The following is a 24,635-nucleotide window of genomic DNA, read 5'->3' on the forward strand; positions in this document are numbered from 1 at the left end:
TCTGATTGTATCCAAAGAAGATGTCCATGATGCTGAGCATTCATGTTCGGCGGTGGCATCCCCTAACATATCTCTGTGAGAGAGTGGAAAGGAGTCTTTTGGACAGGCCTTGTTCAGGTCGGTGAAGTCGATGCAAACTCTCCATTTTTGGTTCTTCTTTTTCACAACCACCACATTCGCCAACCAATCTGGGTATTGAACCTCTCGGACCGAGCCGTTTCTGAGTAGTTTCTCTACGTCTTCGTTGATCACTTTGTTTATCTCTGGGGTAAATCTTTTTCTCTTATTTCTTGGGGGAGGGACGCTCAGGTTGGCATTTAGTCAATGCACCATGGCCTTGGGATCGATCCTGATTATATTGGAGTGAGGCCAGGCAAAGCAATCTTGATTCTTCTCTAGGAAGTTGATCAGCTTTCTGCAGATGTCAGGTTAGAGTCGAGCCCCTATTTGTATCTTTTGCTTTGGAAACTCTGGGTGTATCTGAACCTCATCTAACTCCTTCATTATTGCTTGGTCTGACTCTGTCTATCTGACTGGAGGTGTCTGTAGTTGCTAAAAGGTGCCACGGTTTAGTTTGAAGACGTTTTGGTAACAATCTCTGGAAGCTTTCTGGTCTCCTTTTATCTCTTTGATGCCCCATTTGGTGGGGAATCTGATCATTTGGTAGAAGGTCGAGGGTACAGCTCACATGCTATGAATCCATTCAAAACCATGAAGAGGTGGTGGAAAATGTAGATAGAAAGCATGAAAGGGTTGGATTGATAGGATTTAAAAAAATTTCAAACAAAGCTCAAAAACATTATACCTTCTCTTTCGCTTAAGGTTGATGAAGCCAAGATTCAAAAGAATAAATCCTCCACACTTTAACACCATCTTGAGAGAGTGAGAGAGTAGCCGAATCCTAAGAGAGAAAGAGTGTTTTTCTTTTTTGAGTGAAACAAATTAAAAACTTAACCGAAAATGCAACCATTTGCATTTATATATACATGGGCCATTTTATAATTAGTTGTTTTTCACTTGCATGCCCCAATAAAATCTTATTTTAAAAGGAGCCCAAGCATTTGTTAATTTGTCCTTTGAATAATAAATATTATTCAAGGGCGCATGTAAACTAAACTAGTTTACATTAACAACCCATAAGTTTACCTTTCTGCCCTTTAACTATTGAAAGGTTATTGTAGTTCATCTCATTTATCTTAATGCTTTAAGATATAATAATTAAATACAATTAATTATTGCTTGACCATTTTAACCCTTAAAATGTCACAAATAATTTTCTATGTAACTATTACCATAGAAATCCTAGCATTACCCCCTCTTCAAATAATCATTTCTCTCTCTTATCCTTCTCTAACTTCTCAAGGCTATTAGTGTGACCATGTAGGTCCATCATGGATTAGCCGTGAGCTGGTTCTAGATGAATCCGAAAATCTATCTGGAGGCCCAACGACTATGGTAAACATTTAGCAATGTGCCATAGTCCCTAAACCACGATAAATAAATACTTCATCGAACCCATTTCAGATCATATGTACCATGCAAGTAAAGTCCCTCCATTGATATATCCTGATTGAGTATGGATTCATGGAACGTCAAAATCTTAAACTCAATCTTCTACCGAATCATCAATCAATATGTCTAGAACTTGTCATCACAAACTTGCTTTTGTATGACTAATAATAGACTCTAGCTAGAGATTCTGATTTCTGACATTTATCGACGTTAGTCCAGGAACTCAAATCTGGATGAGTTAGCGGTACCCCTGATCCTATATTTTCGAGTCAATGGATCCTTTGTTGACCATCGTTTGTTTCCGCATATGAACAATGCATAAGCAAATAGGCTTTGTCATTCGAAACATGACTAGTCTCGTACTTAAACACTATATGAACCATATGCATCTGTATCAGATCCGACCACAATGTCTCAAGTCAAAGGACTACATCGTGCACTAATATAACCAAATGACAAATCATTGACTACATGATTTTTCAAGTGATTTGTCCTCATTCAGTCACATTTGAAAAACAGTTCACCAACCGCTAATCCATACTAATGCCCTAGTGACATGACTATTATCGTCATTCGTACTTATATCAACTCATGATATCTTTTGGAAGCATCTAGTATGCCTACTAGGCAATATAGTTGCCCAAATTATATTACTTCCGTAGGGAACCTTTTGATAATTTATTTATCGATTAAATGAATCATCTAGACAATTCATATACATACTTTATTTTAAATGCATAACGAAATAAAGGAAGCAATTTATATATATGAATTGAAGAAATCTTTCTTCTATTATTTATGATATATTGATACAAGACAAAATATTCTGAAACCGACAACACGAATGGTTTTTTGGGTATACACTAATATACACTTACATCCATGGCCAACCGAGGATCACATTGTAGGGAGAAAGGGTTCTAGTATCATGAAGGTTGTTTGTTGGTTAATCTCTTTGGCATAGATTGGTAGGGCAATTTCTCCCAGCATGTATTTTTGTTTCGAATTGAATCCCATAAGGAGTGTTGGATGGCGGTTGATGCTAGACTTCTCCAGCCCCATCACCCTGAATGGTTTAAGGAACATGATATTAGGAAAGGAGCCGGGATCTATCAGTATTCTTCTAACAATGATGTTAGTGATCTTGAGGGTGATCACAAGCGCATCGTGATGGGGATTCAGTAGTGATGCCGCCTCGTTATGCATGAATTCAGTAGTCAGGTTGGTAGCTCTTTGCTATGGTAGTCTAGAATGTTGGAATTTGTTGGGTTTCATGCATTTTGGACATGGAATTGGAGAGAAAATGATGATCAAGATAATGGGCATAAGGTAGAAAACAAACAATTAAAACATTAACTTATTAATGTAAGAAAATGATAGAAAATTACCAACTCCTTTTGCTATTAAAAGCTTGATGTTGAAACTTGGAGTCTAGATTCTTCAAAAGAGAATGAAGAAACTCAAAATGAAGTCCACCCAAGCCAAAGATGAGAGAGAGCTGAGAGAGTGAGGGAGTGCTTTTTGTTTTTCAATTGTTGCAATTCTATGAAAATGGTATAACACTTTATTTATATACCATGGGCACAAAATGTAATTTTAAATTGTCTTAGGAAGTCCTCAAACAATTTAAAATTAATCTTAGAAAAGAGCATTTATGTCAAGTTCTTGGTTTTATGGTTAATTCATAATTAGCCCAAATTTTAATCCCATTAAATATTCTAACTCTTTACAATAAAACCAATGCACTTTTGCCCCCATCATTGAATCCAATTCAATAATAATATTTAATAAATCCTTATTACCTTGGTTAGTCCATGGATAATCATTTCTCACCAATACATTAATTTAGATGCAATTGTTTACGTCCGAACATCATTAATCTAATTAATGATATGTATTACTCTCTCTCCTTGAGCTTGGTTTTATGTGTGACCATTTTGGTTCACTGTGATCTAGCCATGGGCCTAATATATGTTTCATTATAAATCTTTATAATCGAAACTCCCACTGATTATGGTAGACGTCTAGCAATGTTCTGTAACCTTTAAGCCACAATGAAGTGTAAAATCCAATGAACCTATTCTGATTGTACGTATCGTGTAGTCAAAACCCTCCCTTATCTAATCCCAATTAAGAATGGTTCATGATATGTCAAAACCATTAACTTAATCTTTAATCGAATTGTAAATTGATACAATGGAACTCGTCAACATGAAACTACTTTTCATTTGACATTCATTATACTCTAGCTAGAGATTTTCCTTTTCCAATGTTTATTGACATTCTTCTAGGAACTCGAGATTGGACTATTTTGAGTTAACGGATCTCATCTTGACCATCACTTGTCCTTGCACATGGATAACATATGACCAAACCGTCTTATTACACAAGACATTATTAGTCTCGTGCTTATACACCATATGAACCATATGCATCCTATGTTGAATCCAACTGTGATGTCTCAAGTCTAAAGATAAATGGAACACTAGCATGATTCTAAGATGCATCATTGACGACATCCATGTAATTTATCGTAATCGGTCGTATTCGATAAACAGTTCACTAACCGTTTATCCATGCTAATGCCTTAGTGACATACCTCTTACAATCACCCACACTAATACCATCAACATGATATTCAATTGAGACATTCAACATGCCTATTATGCAATGTTATTGCCCAATTAACATTACTTGCATAGGGAATTCATTGATGATTTGATCTTTTGAAGATCCGTGTCATCCAGATATTTCACATGCAATATTAAATATAATAGAATATAAATGAAGCAGAAAATCAACATGTGAAATATGAACAATTTCTTTTATTCATAATACATTTACAAGATATAATGTTCTGAAATCGACAACACGATTGGTTCCTAGGGCATACACTAATAGAACTGTGGGTTGGCTGCTGCCCGAGCATGGCGCTTTGCTGTGGAGTAGCTAACTCCACTGACCTCCGATTTGCCCAAAATAACCTCGTACATTGCATCTGCTAAAGGGGGCTTTTGGTGGCAAAGTAACTTGGCGATCTGTATTGGTCAGTGTGCTTTTTTCCTTGTCTGTCAGGAACTCACGGAGGTGTCCTCTCTTCAGCAGCACGGCGACTTCGAGGTGAAGTGTAATGCAATTGATGGTGTTATTGTCGTGATCTCCATGAAATTCGCACCATTTGGTGGTCTCTCGTTTGGCTTTGGGGTGTTTTAACTTGGCTAGCCATCTAACCACATTTCCCATCTCCTTCATCACCGCTACCACTTCAGGTGGCTCAATATTAAGGTTGTAATCGGGTAGCTTATACTTGGGTGGCATGTGGGGTTTGCCATTCTGAACTGGAGGGCAGTCCAACTGGCACATGTTGTCTCGAATGAAAACTCTTCTAATCGAGTAAGGCTCTATTGGTCCCATGTCTCATCATTTATCAAGGCACCGAGTACGACGATCCTCGTGGGGGCTCTATCTAGCTCGATGAGCCTCATCTTCCTCCCACCTTATCTCAACCCAAGCACGAGCCAGCACATCCTCCATGGTATCGTAGTTGAACTTAGTAAGCTCTTTGTACAACTCTCCCATATGGGAGCAGGCCTCTCATAAAGGCGTCGATCACGATCTCTTGGTTGTAGTATGGGATAGAGACCTTTTCGCAATTGAGGCATCCCACGTAGTCTCGTATAGGCTCACTGCGGTGCTGTCAAATCCAGTAGAGGTCATCAGATAGCTTCTTTAATTTTTTGCTGCTAGCGAATTGTTCCACGAAGGTATCCGTGAGCTGGGCGAATGAGGCGATGGAGTGGTTTGATAGGTTGGTGTACCACTGTAGTGCGGGCCCTATTAGGTCGGAGCCGAAACTTTTGCACATGCATGCTTCGCAGAGATCCCTTGGTATGGCTGCGGCAAACATTCTTTACTTGTAGGAGGCTATATGGTCATCTTGATCGGTAGTGCTTTCATACGGCTTCATGTTTGGGAAGGTGAACTTACGAGGCATATCTATAAAAGCTATGATATCCACGAATGGCAACTCGGTGTAGCTCAAAGTTGACTCTTTTTTAGGGGCGTCGGCACCCCTCAGGATTCATTGGATCATGGCTTCTACTTCGGCTAGTCGTTTGGTCAATGTTTGCTCCAAGGCGGTGGGAGTAGGGGTATTGAGGTACTAGAGGAATTAGGGGAACACTCTTGGGTTGATGTGAATGGCCATGCTGAATGGCATGGCTTGGTGAGTTGTTCTGATTAAAGACTGCAGGGGGCGCGTTTGTTGGTGTGCGAGAGGGGTGTCCACTTATTGGAGAGACACGGTGTGGGCATGCGTCACAGTAGTTAGATGGGTAGATTCATGGGGATACTCCTCCTAATTTGGCTCGGCCACTTCCGTAAGGTTGCTGAGATTTTGGTTAGTGTAGGCATTGGTGAAGGTGCCCACTTTTGGGCTCATGAACAACTGTTTAGGTTGAATGGGGGGTCGGGAGGTAGATGCGTGATGCTGGTTGAATGACCAATCTAAGGAGTAAAATTGATTTACCTTATCCTAGAGAGCTTGATTCTCGGTGCGGATGGCAGCATTCTACGTCTCTAGGGCTTGATATTTCTTATTGCTTTCCTACACCAATGCGGTGAGTGCTTCAATCTAGGCCACAGCATCTGGCTCTAAACTTTCGGTGGGATTGGTCATGAAAGCCGAACGGATTGGGAAGGGTCGAACAATAGGCCGCACTGGATCATTTGGTTGGCAGGGCCCCACGATGGGCACCAAATTGTAAATGCTAAAATTTACAATTGAATTAGAGACTGAATCTTGTGAAAAGAGCCACTGACAACCTTGATGAACCTGCGGGGTGCCTCCTTAAGTCTCTTAGGGAGTCCTACCGATGCGAGGGGATTGAAGTAGATGAGGGGTTTGGCGATATGAAAATCAGGGCTTAAAGGTGGTCTCCTCCCAATGCCAAATGAGGGAACTGGCCTTAGCTTATGTGAACCGCAGGGGCTCGAATCCTGATAAGACTCTGAGTTCTATTCGGCAAGGGAACTCTCTTTTCAGGAAGAGGTTAGATTTTTTTCCTCTATCTGTCAAGGCTTTTCTCTTTGGGTGAGATATGAGGCCTTGTTAGAAGAGGAATTGGGTTAGGATTCTGATCCTTGTTATGGACTACTACAGGCAAATGGGTCAAACTCATTTCAACATAACTCGGGGGATGACCCAACTCATAGAGCAAGCAGTTCCCAAGGTATTCTAAGCATGGGTTCAATCGGGATTAGGTCAAGGCTCTGGATCGTCACTTATTATTGTTACGGTTGGACCTCATCAGACCCAATATGAATTTTGGCCCATACATTAATCCTATAAAGCGATACAGCCAATTCACTCGGGTAAAATTAAGGGAAAACTTTTTCAAATTTTTTGTTGGAATTTTTCGTAAATTCTTCTCTTGTCTCCGTAACCAAGTTTTTTAACTGGAGAATGGAGATAGTAGGTGGAGACATGGGCAACAGTTGTATATGTCATCTGTGAAACAAACTCAATCCGATGGATCCAGAAAATTCTCCATGATCGAGGCTCGTTAATCGGCAACCATAAACCACCATACACTTTCACTGTAAAAGTAAATTTTATTAGCTGGGTCTCCTAGTCCTGGACCCTGGTCCCACATTCCTGTCCTTATACCATGTGCTAAAAAATATTTATCAAACTTTTGAATATTAGTAGTTTCTTAATTTGTTGAAGTTTCACTCCCCAACTCCTAACATCTCTTTCCCTGAAGCCTATATGTATTCTTGTCTCTCTTATTTCCTCTTACCCGTCCTGTAGCGTATCAGAGAAATGGAAAACTTCAATCCAAGGCTTGAAGAACTTCAACCACAGCAGGACTCAATGAGATCGAAAAGGTCCAAGTATATATATAATATATATATAAATTGTTAATATATAGTTTACTAATTCTTTATGATATAATGTTTTCTTTAGTTTTTTAAACCTGAAACTTAGAAAAGAGTTTCCCAACCAAAGCATTAATTTTCAAGATTTTTGTTTAGAAATCCTAGAGAGTTTGCTCTCAATGTTGTCGTAATGAAACTTTTGTTTCAGAATTTCTAGTCAAATTAAAATAGAATTAGTAAAAGAAATATCAGCAGCATAATTAACATAAAAATCATTCACTTTCATATAATATGCATTGATTAAGTTTATTTTTATATTAATTCATCCAATCATATTTTAACACATAACTTTGTTAAAAGACTTTACATAGAATCTTTGCAAGTATAATGTTACTCATAAATTATTAATTACTTACTTATTGAGTTTGGGTTTTATTTAAATTTATATTGTATTTGTGAAGGGTACTTTTATAATTGACTTTCCAAAGCAGTTTTTAATCCTAAAAGCTACAAAAGCCTACTTTTTATCATTTTTTTTTTTTATAAAATAGATTATTATAACCTACTTCTTCATTAATCATGTATGAAAAGTGTTTCTCAAAAATATTTAAAGTCATAGTTTATGGAACTAAGTGATTATGGGAGAGAAGTTATAACTTATAAGAACTCCCTACTCACCCTAAAAATGTGTTTATAATTTATAGTACGGTGTTACTGTTTGGTTTTTCTATCAAATAAAATTTTTATTTAACTTAATATCTTATTATAAATTGATACTGACATATAATCACACTTATAAATTGAAATATTATGTATATATTTATTGTCCTAATGCAACAATCGTGATGTAAGATATATGATTTACGATAAGTTATTTAATTTTCTACAGGATAATGCTAATGTTATATAAAAATTAATATAAAAATTTATACATCTAATATTATTTATTATATATATGTATATATAATATTAAATATACAAAATGATTGAATAACTTAAAAATAGTTTGTATATAAAATTTATTATATATAATATTGTTTATTATTTCCTCCATTATCCCACATCTCAAGTTCTGTTAATATTTCAACGACCATATTAATTTCTAATTAACATCGAGTTAGCCGGCTCACCCCCACATGTTTATATCTGCAGCGTGTAGAGAAGGTGACGCCCCCCCACTACCTCATGTTGCCTGATTCAGAGTATAAAAAGACTTGCAAGAACTCTTCAATATGAAGCACAATGAACTACTGACGCGCGCATGGCAATGGATAAAAGAGACTTCTTAGTCTTGCTCTGCAGTGTCTGTTCTTGTTGCCACCGTTGTCTTCCCAGTTGCCTACACAGTACTTGGAGGTTCCAATGATAACGGATATCTAGTTTTCCTCAACGACAAATTCTTCATGTTTTTCACAGTCATGGACGTAGTTGCTTTAGCCTGCTCCTTGACCTCGGTGGTCATGTTCTTGTCCGTCCTCACATCACATTTTAATTATGAAGAATTCCTTAACACGCTCCCTCGAAAACTAACAATAGGCTTCTCCTTACTCTTTTTTGCCTTGACTACAACAATGCTTGCATTCGCGGCAACATTATTGCTGATTGTTCATTTCCAAAAGTCACATTGGACCACCACTATCATTTACACTGCTACATTTCTTCCGGTCAGCGTATTTGCACTCACACAATTCCCTATGTATGTTGCATTTAAGGTAACTTTGCTCAAATTTTACAAGTGGATTAAGAAGGCTCTTCCTTGTAAATGGTTTAAGAAGCAAATTGCAACCAGGTTTCAAATTTGTTCCAAGCGGAGACCCCCAGTATGACGGATTTATATATGTTGCTCGAAATGCTAACGGATATTAATTAAAGGGTTGAATAGTTCTATTCTCCGACTGATTAATATTAATTAATGGTGAGTGTTTTATTGATTGTAAAGTGCAGTGGCATACTTGCGAGAAGAACTTGTGTGTGTGTAACACTGTGCTCAAGGCATGCAGTTTACCGAGTCAACTTTCTTTGAGTCTATTGTTAAGTTAGCATTTGACGGGTCAGCAAGCTCTTAGTAGTTGGCTAATTGTTAAAATATCAAACTCAGCTGAAGCTTCTAAAACTGCATTTATAATGTATATATCATGAGTAAGCTTGTCATGTTAGTTTTTCTATGAAACAAAATTTCAAGGTGTATATTTTCTCAATTCAACTTGTTTAATAATGAGTCGTATTAAGGCTTATAACCCACAAAGTGATAAAAAAGTGATCATATATGGAACATTGAAAAATGTAGGTATTTTTTTTTTTAAATATAAATAAGATTTACTGAAATAATCAAGTTTTTGTTTGTTTATAGTCTTAATCGTATGTTCTAAGAGTAAGTTTTTATCCTTCCATTTAACAGAGTTTTGACAGCATTAGATATTTGGGTGAATGTGAGAGCACTTAGAAAAGAGGAAGAGAAAAGGGAGTAAAATATTGTGTCTAATTTTAACGTCACAATTTATCCCTCGATTAAACAATGTGAAACTTATTTAACAGCACTCCACACTAGAGTTCAATTAGGTTTAGAGTCGCTGAGCATGAACTACATTTATTATAATATATTAACCTTTTTAAGTGTATTGGTTAGATTATCAATTAAAATATACAATTATAAACTGTTTTAGAAATCAAACTCAATTATAGATGAAACAACAACACAAAAATAAAATAAAATAAAATAAAATAAAATAAAATATTATAATCATATGAGGCTAATTAATGGCTCTCTTTTTATACATAAATTAGCTAGTAATTTATTCCACTAAAATATTAATTAATTAATGGATAAAAATCACTTGCCTCCCAAACTTTATTAGAAATCATCACTTAGATGTCAACTATCACTATTTTAATCAAGCTTCCCTCAAAATTATATAAGACTTCATCACTCACTACCCTAAAATGGTGATAGTTGACATCTAAGTGATGATTTTTAATTAAAAGAAATGCTAAATATACAAAGAGTCTTTATACAAAGTGATATGATAGTTGTCACACCACTAGTTTATGAAAAAAAAAAAGAGAAAATTGATATAAAACTAATGGTGTAGCAACTACCACATTACTTTGTACAAAAAATCTTTGTAAGAGTCTTTGTATCTCTAGTGTTTCTCTTTAATTAATGGATAGTGACTAGTGAGTGATGAATTCTTTAAATAGTTTTGGGGAGAGTTTGATTAAAGGGAGGTAAGTAATAATTTTACATTAATTGTAATAATAATTTCTAATAAAAGTAGGGAGGTAAGTAATTTTTATATTAATTGTAATATCATAATTCATAATCACAAAAGTAGTTTCGCATTATCAGAAAAGTAATCCCATATATCTTAATTAATCATAAAAAGCTCTATTCTATGATCAATGTTTCTTATAATTAGCAACATGAATATTTTTATCCAAAAGGAAAAATCAGATTCTCAACTTTCTTCGATCCATTTCTCACTCTCATTTTATTTAGGACAAATGATTTGTTATCAATCAGTAAAATTATCGGATTGGTTTTAAAGAGTGCATAATTATTATGGCTTTATTTATGAAGCATATGGTTCATTAGTTTCATCAAAAACTTACTCTACTTTGTATAATTTCTATATAAAAGAGGTTTGTAAGCTAAAGTTAAGCTATTAAGCTTATAAAATTCCTTTTTCACATAAGTCATCAACTTTTTAAACATACAGATGAAATCTAAACATTATAACCATATAATAAAGATTATATATACAATGAAAACAAAGCATTATGATCATATGGGACTGATAAAAATTCTCTATATCCATAATTTTTGTCAGTTATGAGCCCTCTATTTAGACTTCAAGAATTAGTTATCAAAATTCATGTAAAAGTTTTCTCATCTCTGATAGAATTTTTATTCTAATCTATAATACTATACTTACAAAAATCTATATAAATTCATCCATACAAAATGATGTGATACTACTCTTACATTGTCATATCATTCACTATCATTTAACATCCATTTATCAAACCATTTAACCAATGTAGCTAGCTTTTTGAAAACTTTGGCAACAAGCGTGACTTTATTAATATATGTTTGGCAAACAACACATAATATAACCAGGCCCGGCTTAACCCCTAGGTGCCTAGGGCCCCCAAAAAAGGGTGTTAAAAAGGGGGCCCCAAAATTATATTTTAAAGTACTTTTTAATATATTTATAATTTTTTCAATTTTCATTCATCCCACCGTTTACTCGCCTGTGCTTACCTCTATCTAAAATGATTTTTTTAAGAGTTTTTTAATATATTTATAATTTTTCAACTCCCATCAATTCTCCCATCCGTCCAATCAGCCATGCCAATCTCTTAAACTTAAAACACAAATGGCAACTCACTTTTCCGTTGCAAATGAAACACTTTCACGCAACTCTCTAACTCTCAAATGTCAAATCGCATCTCCTCTCTCCCCCAAATTGGAATCACTATCTCTTATATAAAGCTCATTTCATTTAAGGTTTTCTCATCTTTTAATCTTATTATTCTACCTCAGTTGACTCTTGTCTCTCTTTTCTCATCTATTGTCTCTCCTTTCTCATCTTTATTACGTGAATTTATGAAGTGAATGTGATTTATATTATTGTTTTTATGCAAGGTAATATTAAGAGTTTTAAATTATTTTACTCTTAGCATTGTTAACTGATTTTACTTTATATTTGATCAAGTGATTTACATTATTATTTTTATATAGGGTAATAATATAAGATTTTTTAGTATTAGTACAGCCAAAAGCAAAATCAGGAGCACAAATCAGGTGCTAAAATTCCTTCTTAATTTTTATAATTATTTTTATTTTAGCAAAATAATATTAAGAGCTCAAATTATTTATTCTTTGAATATATATGTCTACTAGGAAGTGTGAATCTAGATTTGAAAAACGTAAGAAAAAAAAGAATAGAAGAACTAATTCAATCCCAAAAAGGTGCACTTGATAAATTTGTTATTAATACAAAACACCAAATGCTAGAAAAACCAAATGAAGATTTAAATGAAAAATCAATTGAAAATTGTGAAGAAATTTTTAAAGATAACAATTCAAATTCATCAAATACTAGTGAAGAGTCTCATGAAAATTTAGAAGAAGAAATTCCATTCGACAAAAATGAAAATATTAATGATGAAGATGAAACAACTATTAAAAATATTTATGACCCGGTACACTTGAATAATTTAGACACAAATTTATGTGATTTATTAATTGAAAATGGTCCAATTAGACAAGTTTTAGATTTTCCAAGAGATAAAAATTCTAGACGCTTTTCTACAATTCATTACATTCGAAAATTACCAAATGGAGAAAAACATGATAGAAAATTGCTAGTATATTCAAAAGAATTAAATAAAGTATTCTGTTTTTGTTGTAAATTATTTAGTTTAAAAGCAAATACAATTCAATTAGCAAATGAAGGGTGTGGAGATTGGAAAAATCTTAGTGTCGAGCTTAAAAGTCATGAAATAAGCAATGAACATGCTATAAATATGAACATTTGGGTTGATGTTGAGATGAGATTGCTTAAAAACAAAATAATTGATAAATATTTACAAGAGAAAATAAATAAAGAGAAAGAGTATTGGAAGAATGTACTATTAAGAATTATAGCAGTCGTAAAAAATCTTTCAAAAAATAATTTGGCATTTCGTGGTACAAATGAGAAGATTTATCAAGAAAATAATGGAAATTTTTTTAGTTTAATTGAAATGATTGCTGAGTTTGTTCCAATAATGTAAGAACACCTTAGACATATTCAAAATTGAGAAATTCATACTCATTATCTTGGTCATAATATACAAAATGAGTTGATAAATATTTTACCATTAGAAATAAGAAATACCATTATTAAAAAAAATCAAAGAATCAAAATATTTTTCAGTTATACTTGATTGTATCCCAGATACAAGTCATCAAGAACAAATGTCACTTATATTAAGATGTGTAGATATTTCAATAAGTCCAATAAAAATAGAAGAGTACTTTATAGATTTTATAAAAGTGGATGATACTTCTAGTCAAGGCCTTTTTAATGTTCTCACAAGTATATTAAAAAATCTTGAACTTGATGTAAATAATGTGAGAGGACAAGGATATGATAATGGGTCTAATATGAAAGGTAAACATCAAGGTATGCAAAAAAGATTATTATATATAAATTCTAGAGTATTTTATACACCATGTGGTTGTCATAGTCTTAATTTAGTTCTTTGTGATATGGCTAATTCATATGTTAATGCTATTACATTTTTTAGAGTGACACAACGTATATACGCATTATTTCCTTCTTCTACAAAACGATGGAAAATTTTGCAAGATCATGTTTTTAATTTGACACTTAAGCCATTATCACAAACACGTTGGAAAAGTCGTATTGAAAGTGTTAAAGCAATAAAATTTCAAGCTCCACAAATAAGAGATGTTCTATATCAATTAGCAGAAACTAGTGAAGATCCTAAAACAAAAAGTGAAGCTATTTCTTTAGTAACGTATGAGATTGAAAATTTTGAATTTCTATTAGGCATGAATATTTGGTATGAAATGTTATTTGCTGTTAATATGGTTAGTAAATATTTACAATCTAAAAATATTGACATTGTTGTTGCAACAGATCAGTTGAAAGGTCTTGTTTCATTTTTAAAAAAATATAGAGAAAATAGGGTTACATCTTCTATGATTTCTACTAAAGAGATTGTAGAGCAAATGAATATAGAACCAAAATTTCATGAAAAAAGTATAATAAAGAGAAAAAAACAATTTTATGAGAATGAAAACGAAGAGATGAAATTGTCTGCTGAAGAATCTTTTAGAATAAATTATTTCACATATTTAGTTGATCATGCATTTCCTCACTTCAAAGTAGGTTTGAACAATTTGAAATATATAGTACTAATTTTGGTTTTATTTATAATATAGAAAAGTTAAAATTGCTTGATGATGATAGTTTGCAGAAACATTGTTTAAATCTTGAAAACTTTTTAAAACATGACATGCTCTCTGATATTGATGGTTTAGATTTATATACAGAATTCAAAGTTTTAAAAGAAATTAAAACACCACTTGAAATACTAGATTTTATAAAAACATGTAAATTCTTTTCCAAATGCATGGATAGCTTATAGTATACTGTTAACTATTCCTGTCACTATAGCTTCAGCAGAAAGAAGTTTTTCAAAATTAAAGTTAATAAAATCTTATTTGCGTTCAACTATGTCATAAGAAAGATTAGGTAATTTAGCTATATTATTAATTGAAAAAGATTTGGTTTCTAAACTTGAATATAAAAATTTAATTAGTGATTTTGCATCTCAAAAGACAAGAAAAATAAATTTGAAATAATTTTATAATATCTACTTATATTATTAGAAGACCCCTAAAGCAACTCTTGTCTAGGGTCACAAATATTCTTGAGACAGCCCTGAATATAACAAACATTATCAGTGCACGAAATGCTAGTTTATCTTTTTGTCTTCTAGTCTCCGATTATTTGGCAACATTTTGCTAAGCACAAACAAAGCTTAATTCCGTTCGCTTACTTCTTTAACAGTTGCATAATTAATAAGCAATCCTCCCTTCCATTTGTTACTCCAAATTTCATAGAAACCAAAGAAAAGGTCCTGTTCCTCGTCACCTTTATTATCTGGAATTTTAACGATGAACTTTTCTTCAGGCTTAGGAATATCAAATGTCTTATCATTTGGAGTCTGCTCCAGTGGCTTAATCTTTTTCCATATGGATTTTCCCTTTGCCCCAATCTTAGCCATCAGAAAAAGTGGGAGGCCATTCCACCCAAAGCCGTCAGCTTTCAAAGTTATGTTGAACTCTATTTCATATGACTTCCCCCTTTTTACTTTTGTTTTACCGGTTACCTGAAGCCAACTCACCTTATATAGCTCTGCCGGTTCTTTTGACCTGTACAGTGAATAATATGCAGGATTTTTCAGATTTATAGATATTTTACACTACTGTGAATAATATGCAGGCTTTTCAGATTTATAGATATTATACACTACTGTAAGAAGAAAACTCTGATAAACCATGCTTGAATTACCAAGTCATAACTACCTTTAACTTTACTTCTCACTGTTAAATCAATAAAAATTAACAGTTCATAAGGAATATCAAAAAATTAAATAAATAATATAAGTCACAATACCCTGATCATAGATATATTGGATTTTAATAATTAGAGAAAGGGGGATTTTCTTACGTTTTATTTGGTGAACTCCAGTAACTTTGGTTGTCGCCCCATGTAATTTCAAGCTTTCCAGGGTAGATCTTATAATCCTGTACATTTCAAAATTAGTTCTCACTTTCATCATATATATTTCTCAACATGCAACCTAAACTCAACATTTAGGTTATAAATTTAATTATAATTGGCATCCTTTCATCTAAATATCATCATTCTCCAATCAAATCAAGATTCACTAAGCCATATAATTACCTCCACCCAAAAAAAGAAAAAAAGAACCATATATAATCTAAGTTAAACATTTATCAAATAAAATAAAATAAAATTCTTTCATCTAAGCATATTTAAAAAAAAATAAAAAAAATGATGCTCAACAGATATAGAACTTTATAATATATGAATAAATAAATAAAGTTATGTTAGACCTTGTCTTCTTCTGTTGTCTCTGCTTTTTCTGGCTTCTTTTCTTCTGCTCCTTTGTCACCCTCTGGTTGTTTTTCTAGCTGCTTGAGACAAATTGAAAATCAAAATTTTCTTTCAAACCTTTAAGGCTGTCCCGAAAATAATCTAAAATAATTTGATTTTTTATTTTGATGCATCCTTTAAAAAGAATTCTTTATTGCTTTTTGAGAATAAAACTCTATAATGAGAGAAAAAAGGGTTGTGTATAGTTTACTGGAAAAATATTAATATAATTTTTTATTAATATTATTTAAAGGTTTAAAAATCTAATTAATACTTCTTAAATAATAATACAATTTTTTTTTTCTAATTTTGATGAAAGAATCTTAAAAGTAGAGAACCTTTTGGTAAGTGCCTAACCCTGAGTCCCTGACAGCATTCATCGTTAGTGAAAAAAAAAAAAAAAAAAAAGGACTACTCTCACTTTAATATATGGTAAATTTATAATAAACTACAAAATTGTTAATCAAACAATACCAGAGCAGGGGTCGGCTCGTGGGATGATTCACCTTTTGGCTGTTAAGAAATAGAAGAAAAAAATTAAGAAGGAATTAATTTGTTTTTAAGTAAATAATAGATAATTTAATGGTTGAACAATATCTGGGTAAAGGATCCGATTCTATTAATTTGCTGTTATGGAATTAAAAAAAATAAATAAAAAAATAACCATAATTTGTTGATAACCGTTTTGAGCAGATCTCATGTGATGTGATTACACCCACCTACAGTAGCTAGGCATATATAAAGCCCAACCAGCTCGCTATATCAAGCCAACATCGAGCCCCTGCCAACTCAGTAGTCAGTATATTGTCATGGGATTGGCACCTATGACCTATCTGCAGCGGCTAAGCATAAATCCCTACTAACTCAGTATATCGAGCCCGTGCCAACTCTGTTTATCCTTCGATTTTCAACACCTCAACCAAAAATACCGATAGTTCTTACACATATATTTGTGTGGGTTTTGAAGAAGTTAAAGAAATATATATTATACAGTAGATTTGGTTAAAAACAGTTATATCGATCGGATCTAATCGGTCATACGTCATTCTGATGACTATCGACTATCTTTTTGGATGATTGTAATGTTTTAGTTAATTTTTAAACTTTTATTATACGAGTGTTTAACTAAATTAAAAAATATAAGAGGTTAAAAAAATAATCTAAACATTTTTAGAAACTATATCAAACAATTATTCTATCTTAAAAAACTTTTTAAAAAAATATACCAAATAACTATTTAGCATTTTATAAAACTCTAATATAATTTTCAGATGTTTTACTAAACACATTTTAAGACTCTAATCCTATTCGATTTAATCAAACTTTAACTCAACTCAATTTAAAACGCTTTTTTAGAATAATATGTTTCAAATAATCTATCAAATAGGTTCAATATACTTCTAAAAACTCATATAGCTAATATATTTCAAAAATAATTTTTGATACAATCCTCTAATCTCAATATTAAGGTAAAATAAATAAAAAAAATAAAAAAACTCAACATGTGAGACAAATTGTTGCAGTAATATTTTTTTTTTAATTAAAAAGAAAAGAGCCCTTGAATCCCAGATCCAAGAATTCTAAGACTCAACATGTATATCATAAATTTTATAAAATATTTCATAAATATTATAATAGTCTTTAATTTTATCCTAATATCATTATGCTCCAATCAAACCAAGATTCAGTATCCTTTACAATTTCCACAAAATAATAATAATAATAATAATAATAATCTTAGTTAATCAAAACAAAAACTTTTATGAGAATTTAACATATATATATGTATGCGCGAGAGAGAGAGAAAGAGAGAGCACCTTTTGTTCATCTTCTTGACCCATCATTTTGAAAATAATCATCTTCTGTCAACCGTCGAGGCCTGATTTATACAACTTTTCAGGAAAACCATATGACGTTAAGGTCCATGAGTTTTGGAAAATTAACATTTACACTCCTTGTTAAAAACTCGTATTCCCTTTCACCAAACCCCAGAGTTGTCAGCCCTTTTACAGTTGTCATGTCCTTGTCTCTGCTCAAACTCATTTTTCTCCCTCAATGAGACACATTCATGTTAGAAATATATTTTATTTTAAAAATTGAATTTTTTTATATTTTTTGTTGTTAAATGTGAAATTTTTTTTGCATTTAAGTAATTATTTCTTAGATTCATTTATTTTGTTAAAACAGGAAAGAAAAATATAATAACTTGAAATACTTTTAAATAGTTACATAATAAAGTATTCTAAAAATATTATTAATTATTTTTATATGTTGTAAGTTTTATGTAAATATTAAAGTAAACCAAGGATTAAATTGTCTTCTTAATCAATTTACATTAACTAGCAAAATTGACTTGTCTCATGCCAACAGTTGACGGGAGACAAAGGACGCTAAACATTCTTTTATTTAAGACATATTTTTTATAGGAGTGTGCAAAAGAATTGACCTGAATCGAAACCAGAAATGGCTGATGCTTAGAGTTTCAACTCCGAATCCTATTCGAAACTAACCCTCACAAGATATGTTTCAATTCTAGAAATCAAGATCCTACTAGTTCCAATTCTAGTTTTAGTGTCGATTCCATCCCTACAAGAATCAAAAACCAGAACTAGAACCGAAACTGAGATCTAGATACCCAAGTAAAAATCGAGAGTAAATTATAATTTTTATAAGTCATTGAAAGTGTATTTCTAATTTTTAGAAGGTTTATTTATCATTTTTAAAAAAATATAAGATAATTTAAATTAACCTGAATATCTGGAATTGAAACCGAAATTTATATGTCAGAAACCAAAACTGCCCATTTTGATTCTGATTCCAAATCTAAGGAACCGGCTTACAAATGATAGTGCCATTGCCTGATAGCGGGCCCTTAATAACTATCGAGGAATAATTACATTGGCCCACTGGTTTCTTTGTCGATATGGGTAGGAAGTAGTCATAAAAGCAAAGCGATTGTGTAAAATGTTGACTAAAAGAAATTACAACTACACAAATTATTATAATTTATAACTTTACTCAACACAAAAATCAAGTACAATTTTTTTTTTTTTTTTTTTTTTGCCATAGCCCGGTCAACACTATCTAATATGACATATAATTTAATACGAGAGTTTTGAGCTGTAATTTGATAAAATGAGTATTACTCTTTTTTCTAACAATAATATTGCTACTTATGTTTTAACATCACACTTATAATTGAGAAATCACTCACTTATTTCTTACGCTTTGATAATTCTGATACTAATGTCTAATTAATCACATCAATTAAAATATTATGCATATACAATTATTGCTCTAACGCAACAAATCGTGAAGCAAGATAAATTTTCTATAGGAAATTAAATGCTATACAACTGCCCTATATCAAGCCCTTAATAACTATTTAAGAATAAATAGGATGACCCACTTACTTATTTGTCAGCTTGGTTAGAAAGTAATAATAAAAGCAAAGCGATCTATAAAATGTGGGCCAAAAGAAATTATAAACTACATAAATTATTATATATAATTTCACTCAATATAACACTCATTGCATATTTTTTCTTTCCAATATATAGAACAAATAATTTTTTTTAACAAAATTTTTTTATAAAAAAATTCAATAAAAAAATATATAAAACATATCAATTTAGTTTAAAATTATACGATTATTCTAAAACAAATCAATTTATAAATTTAAATTTATACGAGAAGTTTGTATATATAATATTATTAATAATAGATAAATAATACTAAATATACAAACTCACCCACATAACTTAACGTGTGTATCTATATATATTACATAAATTGATTTATTGTGCCCTCGTCATCCCACGTCTCATATCCCATTACTATTTCAACAACCATGTCAATGTCCAACTTAACATCTGAGTTAGTTGTCCACCCCACTCCATTAAAAAGCAAAAACCCATCTGAACAGAACACCTTAATTTCTTGTCCTATCGTACATGCTCTTGATTCTAACACTACAATTAGAGTGCACTTGGTGGGAGATAATGTTATTTTACTGAGATAATATCATCTTACATTATTTGATTATCACATTTGGTTGTCAAATAATATAAGATTTCGATAATCTTTTAATACCAATAGTATTTACTGTTAGTAATATTGAAGGTAATTTGATTATTTCTATTTTCTTAAGTATTATAAAATTACTTAATAATCTTATTTTTGTTATAATTTTAATATTTATTAATAAATTTTTTGGACAATAATGCTCTTGTTTTAAAATCAATTTACATTAATCTACCATTATAATTTTACCTTTGTTTAATTAAGTTTTTAGACAATAATACCCTTATATTTAAAACAAATTATAGACCGTCACTACCACCCAACCACCACCATCAACAGTTGGCCAACTACTGCCAATCGTAGCTGTCGAAAGTCATCAAGAGTGGCTGAGAATTGTGGGAGTCAAAGATATGGTCGTTTCTGATCATATTGATGGCCAAAAATAGTCATATCGGCAACTTCCGGTGACTCCGCAATTTCTAGGGACCTCCAACGACTCCAACCGGCAGCCGACGGTGGTAGCTACTTATGTTTTAACATCACACTATCTAATATGACATACCATTTTAATATGAGAGTTTTGAGCTGTAATTTGATAAAATGAGTATTACTCTTTTTTCTAACAATAATATTATATATATAAACTTCGAATCCCAATTTCAAATACCAACTAATATGATTACTTATGTTTTAACATCATAGTTATAATTGAGAAATCACTCACTGCTTCTAATAAATCTGATGCTAATGTCTAATTAATCACATCAATTAAAATATTATGCATATACAATTATCGCTCTGACGCAACAAATCGTGAAACAAGATAAATTTTGTATAGGAAATTAAATGCTATACAACTGCCCTGTACCGAGCCCTTAATGACTATTCAAAAATAAATACGATGACCCGCTTATTTATTTGCCAACTTGGGTAGGAAGTAATAATAAAAGCCAAGCGATCGTGTAAAATGTGGACTAAGAGAAATTACAAACTACATCAATACAAAGGTCAATACATATTTTTCTTTTTAATATATTGCACAAATAATTGTTTTTGTTTTAAAAAAACAAAATCCTTTTATAAAAAACTTTAATTAAAAAAGAAAAAAAAAATATAAATCATATCAATTTAGTTAAAATTATCCAATCATCCTAAAAAAATCAATCTATATGTCTAAATTTGTATAAAAAGTTCCGTACAGGCCTCTAGCAATCATTCAGCTCGACGGAACTTGCTACGTGGAGGAACATTCCATGGCTGACAATCCCGACAACGTTAACTCCGGCCTCGAGGCCAAACTGGAGGCTTTGACAGCTCTCATGCAACAAAACTCGGACAAGGTGGCCGCACTGGAAGCCGAAAACACCTCCATCAGAGCTGAGAACCAGGCGCTAAAGGAGAAAGTAAGTCAATTCTACGATCTTGAGTTTCTGCCCAACCAAGCACCCCCCAATCGATTCCGCGCCCCTATCTCATCCATGCAACCTCTCTCTACACCAGAGCATCAGCCCTCGAATTCCGGTAAAGGACCGCGTCAGTTAAGCGCACTGGCGCTTGACTACTCCGTTCTAACTAATGGAGATAAAGATATACCAACGGGACACCATCCAGCCGACCCATCCCAGCCTCATAATCAAAACGATCCAGCAACAGAAAGCCCGTGTCCGCAGGACCAGCCCATCCCCACCATCCCACTACACTTCCAGTCAACCCAAACACAAACCCCATCCGGCCCGGCTCACCCTCGCGGGTTGAACGGCCAAACCAAACCAACTTCAACACTTGAGCCCATCCATCCCGACGGACCGAACGACTACTAGACGACTCCTCTGACCATTCATGTAGGGAAGAATAACAGGACAGTGACGATGGGAGTCATCCAACCAGGAGGGATGAACGAAGACCAATGCTACCAAGTAGTGCACGACGGAATGGTTTATCAGACCACCCCCCGAGGGATGACCCATCGAAATATACCAGACTCGGTGAGATGGGATGACCCGATAGTATCCCCCTCCCCTATGGAACAAATACTGGCTAAGAGGCTGGCCGACGTTGAAGCAGTAATGAGACGCATTCCAGGAATGCCAATCCCAACCAAGAAGAGCAGACCCAATTGTTACGCCGATTCACCCTTTATGGATGAGATCGCCCTGGCTGACATGCCCCAGAAATTTACCATCCCCAACATGAAACCATATGACGTTACCACCGACCCAGATGACCACATAGCCTCGTACAAGCAGCGGATGTTCACAGTCGCCATACCCCGATCGCTCAAAGAGGCCTGCATGTGCAAAAGTTTCGGTTCTAGTTTGTCCGGCCCCGCGCTTCAATGGTACACTAACCTCCCGAACGGATCCGTCGATTCATTTGCTCAACTTACCGACACCTTTGTGGAACAGGTCGCCAACAGCAAAAAACTAGAGAAGTTGTTGGCCGACTTGTACCGAATATACCAAAGAAGGGGAGAGCCATTAAGAGAATATGTTAGCAGATTCAACAAAGAGAAGATCTCTATCCCCTCATGTAACCTCGAGACTACTGTGGACGCTTTCAGAAAAGGCCTCCTCCCGGATGGGGAACTATACAAAGAACTAACTAAACTGGGCTGCACCACAATGGAAGACGCTCTGGCCCGAGCCGTCATCCAGATAAGATGGGAGGAAGATGAGATGAACCGAGCTGCCCATTCTAGATATGAACCAAGGTGGAGCGACAGGAAGCCAGAGTTTAGACCGGTGGAGCACCACTACCAACCTCCAGCACGCACTATGGGCAGGACCAGAAAACCTTATGATTGCCAACCAGAAAGGAATGATAACAGGCATTTCGGATCGAACCAGCACAAAATAACAGAGTACAACCTCAACGTCAAACCAACCCAGGTCGTAGCGATAATGAAAGGAATGGGGTCCACCGTCAAGTGGCCTGGTAAGCTCAATCCCGAGGCAAGAAGAGACACAACCAAGTGGTGTGAATTCCACAACGATCACGGGCACAACACCGCAGACTGTATCGCTTTGCGGCTCGAGGTTGCCGCACTTCTGAAGAGGGGACATCTCCGTGATCTACTTACTGACAAGGGGAAGAACACCATTAGCCGGAAGGGCTCCAAAGAACCGTCGCCCCCTCCGCGGGAACCCACACTGAAAGGCTTCTGTTTGCTCATCTCCGGAGGATCAGAAATCAGTGGGGTAAGTTACTCATCGGCCAAACGGTATGCTAGAACCAACCACCACCATGAAGTCCAATCCATCCATCCGGTCTCGAGGTCACACTCTCATCAAGTAATTCAGTTCGAAGATGACGAACCGGTCACCCTGGCCGCTCCTCACCATGATGCTCTAGTCCTCTCCCTGCAGATAGCCAACATCCTAGTGAAAATGGTGTTCGTAGATGGAGGTTCGTCAGCAAATATCCTATTTCTTGAAGCAGTAAAGGCGATGGGACTGGAAGAAACGAATATCAATAGACGACCAACACTGCTGCAAAAATACACTATAGGGGAGATCGTCCTTCCCATCTATGCCGGGGGAGTGAATAAGCAGACTGTCTTCCTGGTGATCGACTGCCCATCCCCCTATAATGCCATCTTGGGGCGGCCCTGGATCCACGACATGCGGGCAGTCCCATCCACCTTCCACCAGACGATCAGGTTTCCAACTAAGTGGGGGGTACGAGAGATCAAGGGCGACCCCAAAGCTTCCAGAGACTGCTACAAGAACGCCTTCAAGAGCAAGGGTAACTCATTATAGCAATTACAGTCTCATCCAACCCCGCCGACCGAACCAGATCAGCCCTCAATAGAGGAGTTGGATGAAGTACAGATACACCCGAACGACCCTGAGAGAAAGACCCATATAGGTTCCCGCCTCGAGCCCAAGACAAGAGAGAAGTTGATTGAGTTCCTTAAACAAAACCAAGACTGTTTCGCTTGGTCCCACGCTGACATGACCGGAATCAGTCCGGAAGCAATGGTCCATCAGCTAAAGGTGGATCCGGACCACCTTCCAGTAAAGTAGATGAGAAGGAAGTTTGCACCAGAGCGGAACCGAATCGTCAACGATGAGATAGACAAACTCTTAAACAATGGCATTATCAGAGAAGTCCACTACCCCGAATGGCTGGCAAACGTCGTGGTCGTAAAGAAAAAGAATGGAAAATGGAGAGTCTGCATCGACTTCACTGACTTGAACAAGGCCTGCCCCAAGGACTCTTTCCCGCTCCCACACATTGAGATGATGGTAGATGCGACTGCAGGCCACGAGCTCCTTAGCTTCATGAACGCCTTCTCTAGGTATAACCAGATCCTGATGCACCCGGACGACCAGGAAAAGACAGCCTTCATCACAGAGAGATGGACCTACTGCTACAAAGTAATGCCGTTCGGACTCAAGAACGCCGAGGCCACCTACCAACGACTGGTCAACAAAATGTTCTCCGACCACTTGGGAGAGACTATAGAAGTTTACATTGACGACATGCTCGTCAAGTCCCTGATTGCCGAACAACACCTCG

At 34.6% G+C, this 24,635-nt stretch overlaps 2 protein-coding genes across 3 annotated transcripts; one reads left to right on the forward strand and one right to left on the reverse strand.

Annotated features, from left to right (window-relative positions):
* Positions 1-14,787: 14,787 nt before the first annotated feature.
* Positions 14,788-17,974, reverse strand: LOC116127038 (protein PHLOEM PROTEIN 2-LIKE A9-like). 2 transcript variants are annotated; one of them, XM_031412707.1, is made up of 6 exons: positions 17,909-17,935; positions 16,756-16,872; positions 16,566-16,604; positions 16,052-16,129; positions 15,642-15,718; positions 14,788-15,343 (listed from the first exon to the last, which is right to left on the reverse strand). In XM_031412707.1, exons 2-6 carry the CDS (start codon positions 16,789-16,791, stop codon positions 14,950-14,952), a joined length of 624 nt encoding a protein of 207 aa, XP_031268567.1. In that variant the 5' UTR covers positions 16,792-16,872; positions 17,909-17,935; the 3' UTR covers positions 14,788-14,949. The 2 variants fall into 2 exon arrangements, with proteins under 2 accessions (XP_031268567.1, XP_031268566.1); XM_031412706.1 differs by lacking the exon at positions 16,756-16,872 and having other exon boundaries at positions 17,909-17,974.
* Positions 17,975-23,014: 5,040 nt separating this feature from the next.
* On the forward strand, positions 23,015-23,872 carry LOC116127002. The gene has a single exon (XM_031412666.1). It carries the CDS (start codon positions 23,015-23,017, stop codon positions 23,870-23,872), a length of 858 nt encoding a protein of 285 aa, XP_031268526.1.
* The last annotated feature ends 763 nt before the right edge of the window (positions 23,873-24,635 follow it).

Source organism: Pistacia vera, unplaced genomic scaffold (genome assembly GCF_008641045.1).
Source record: "Pistacia vera cultivar Batoury unplaced genomic scaffold, PisVer_v2 Contig188, whole genome shotgun sequence".
NCBI lineage: Eukaryota > Viridiplantae > Streptophyta > Magnoliopsida > Sapindales > Anacardiaceae > Pistacia > Pistacia vera.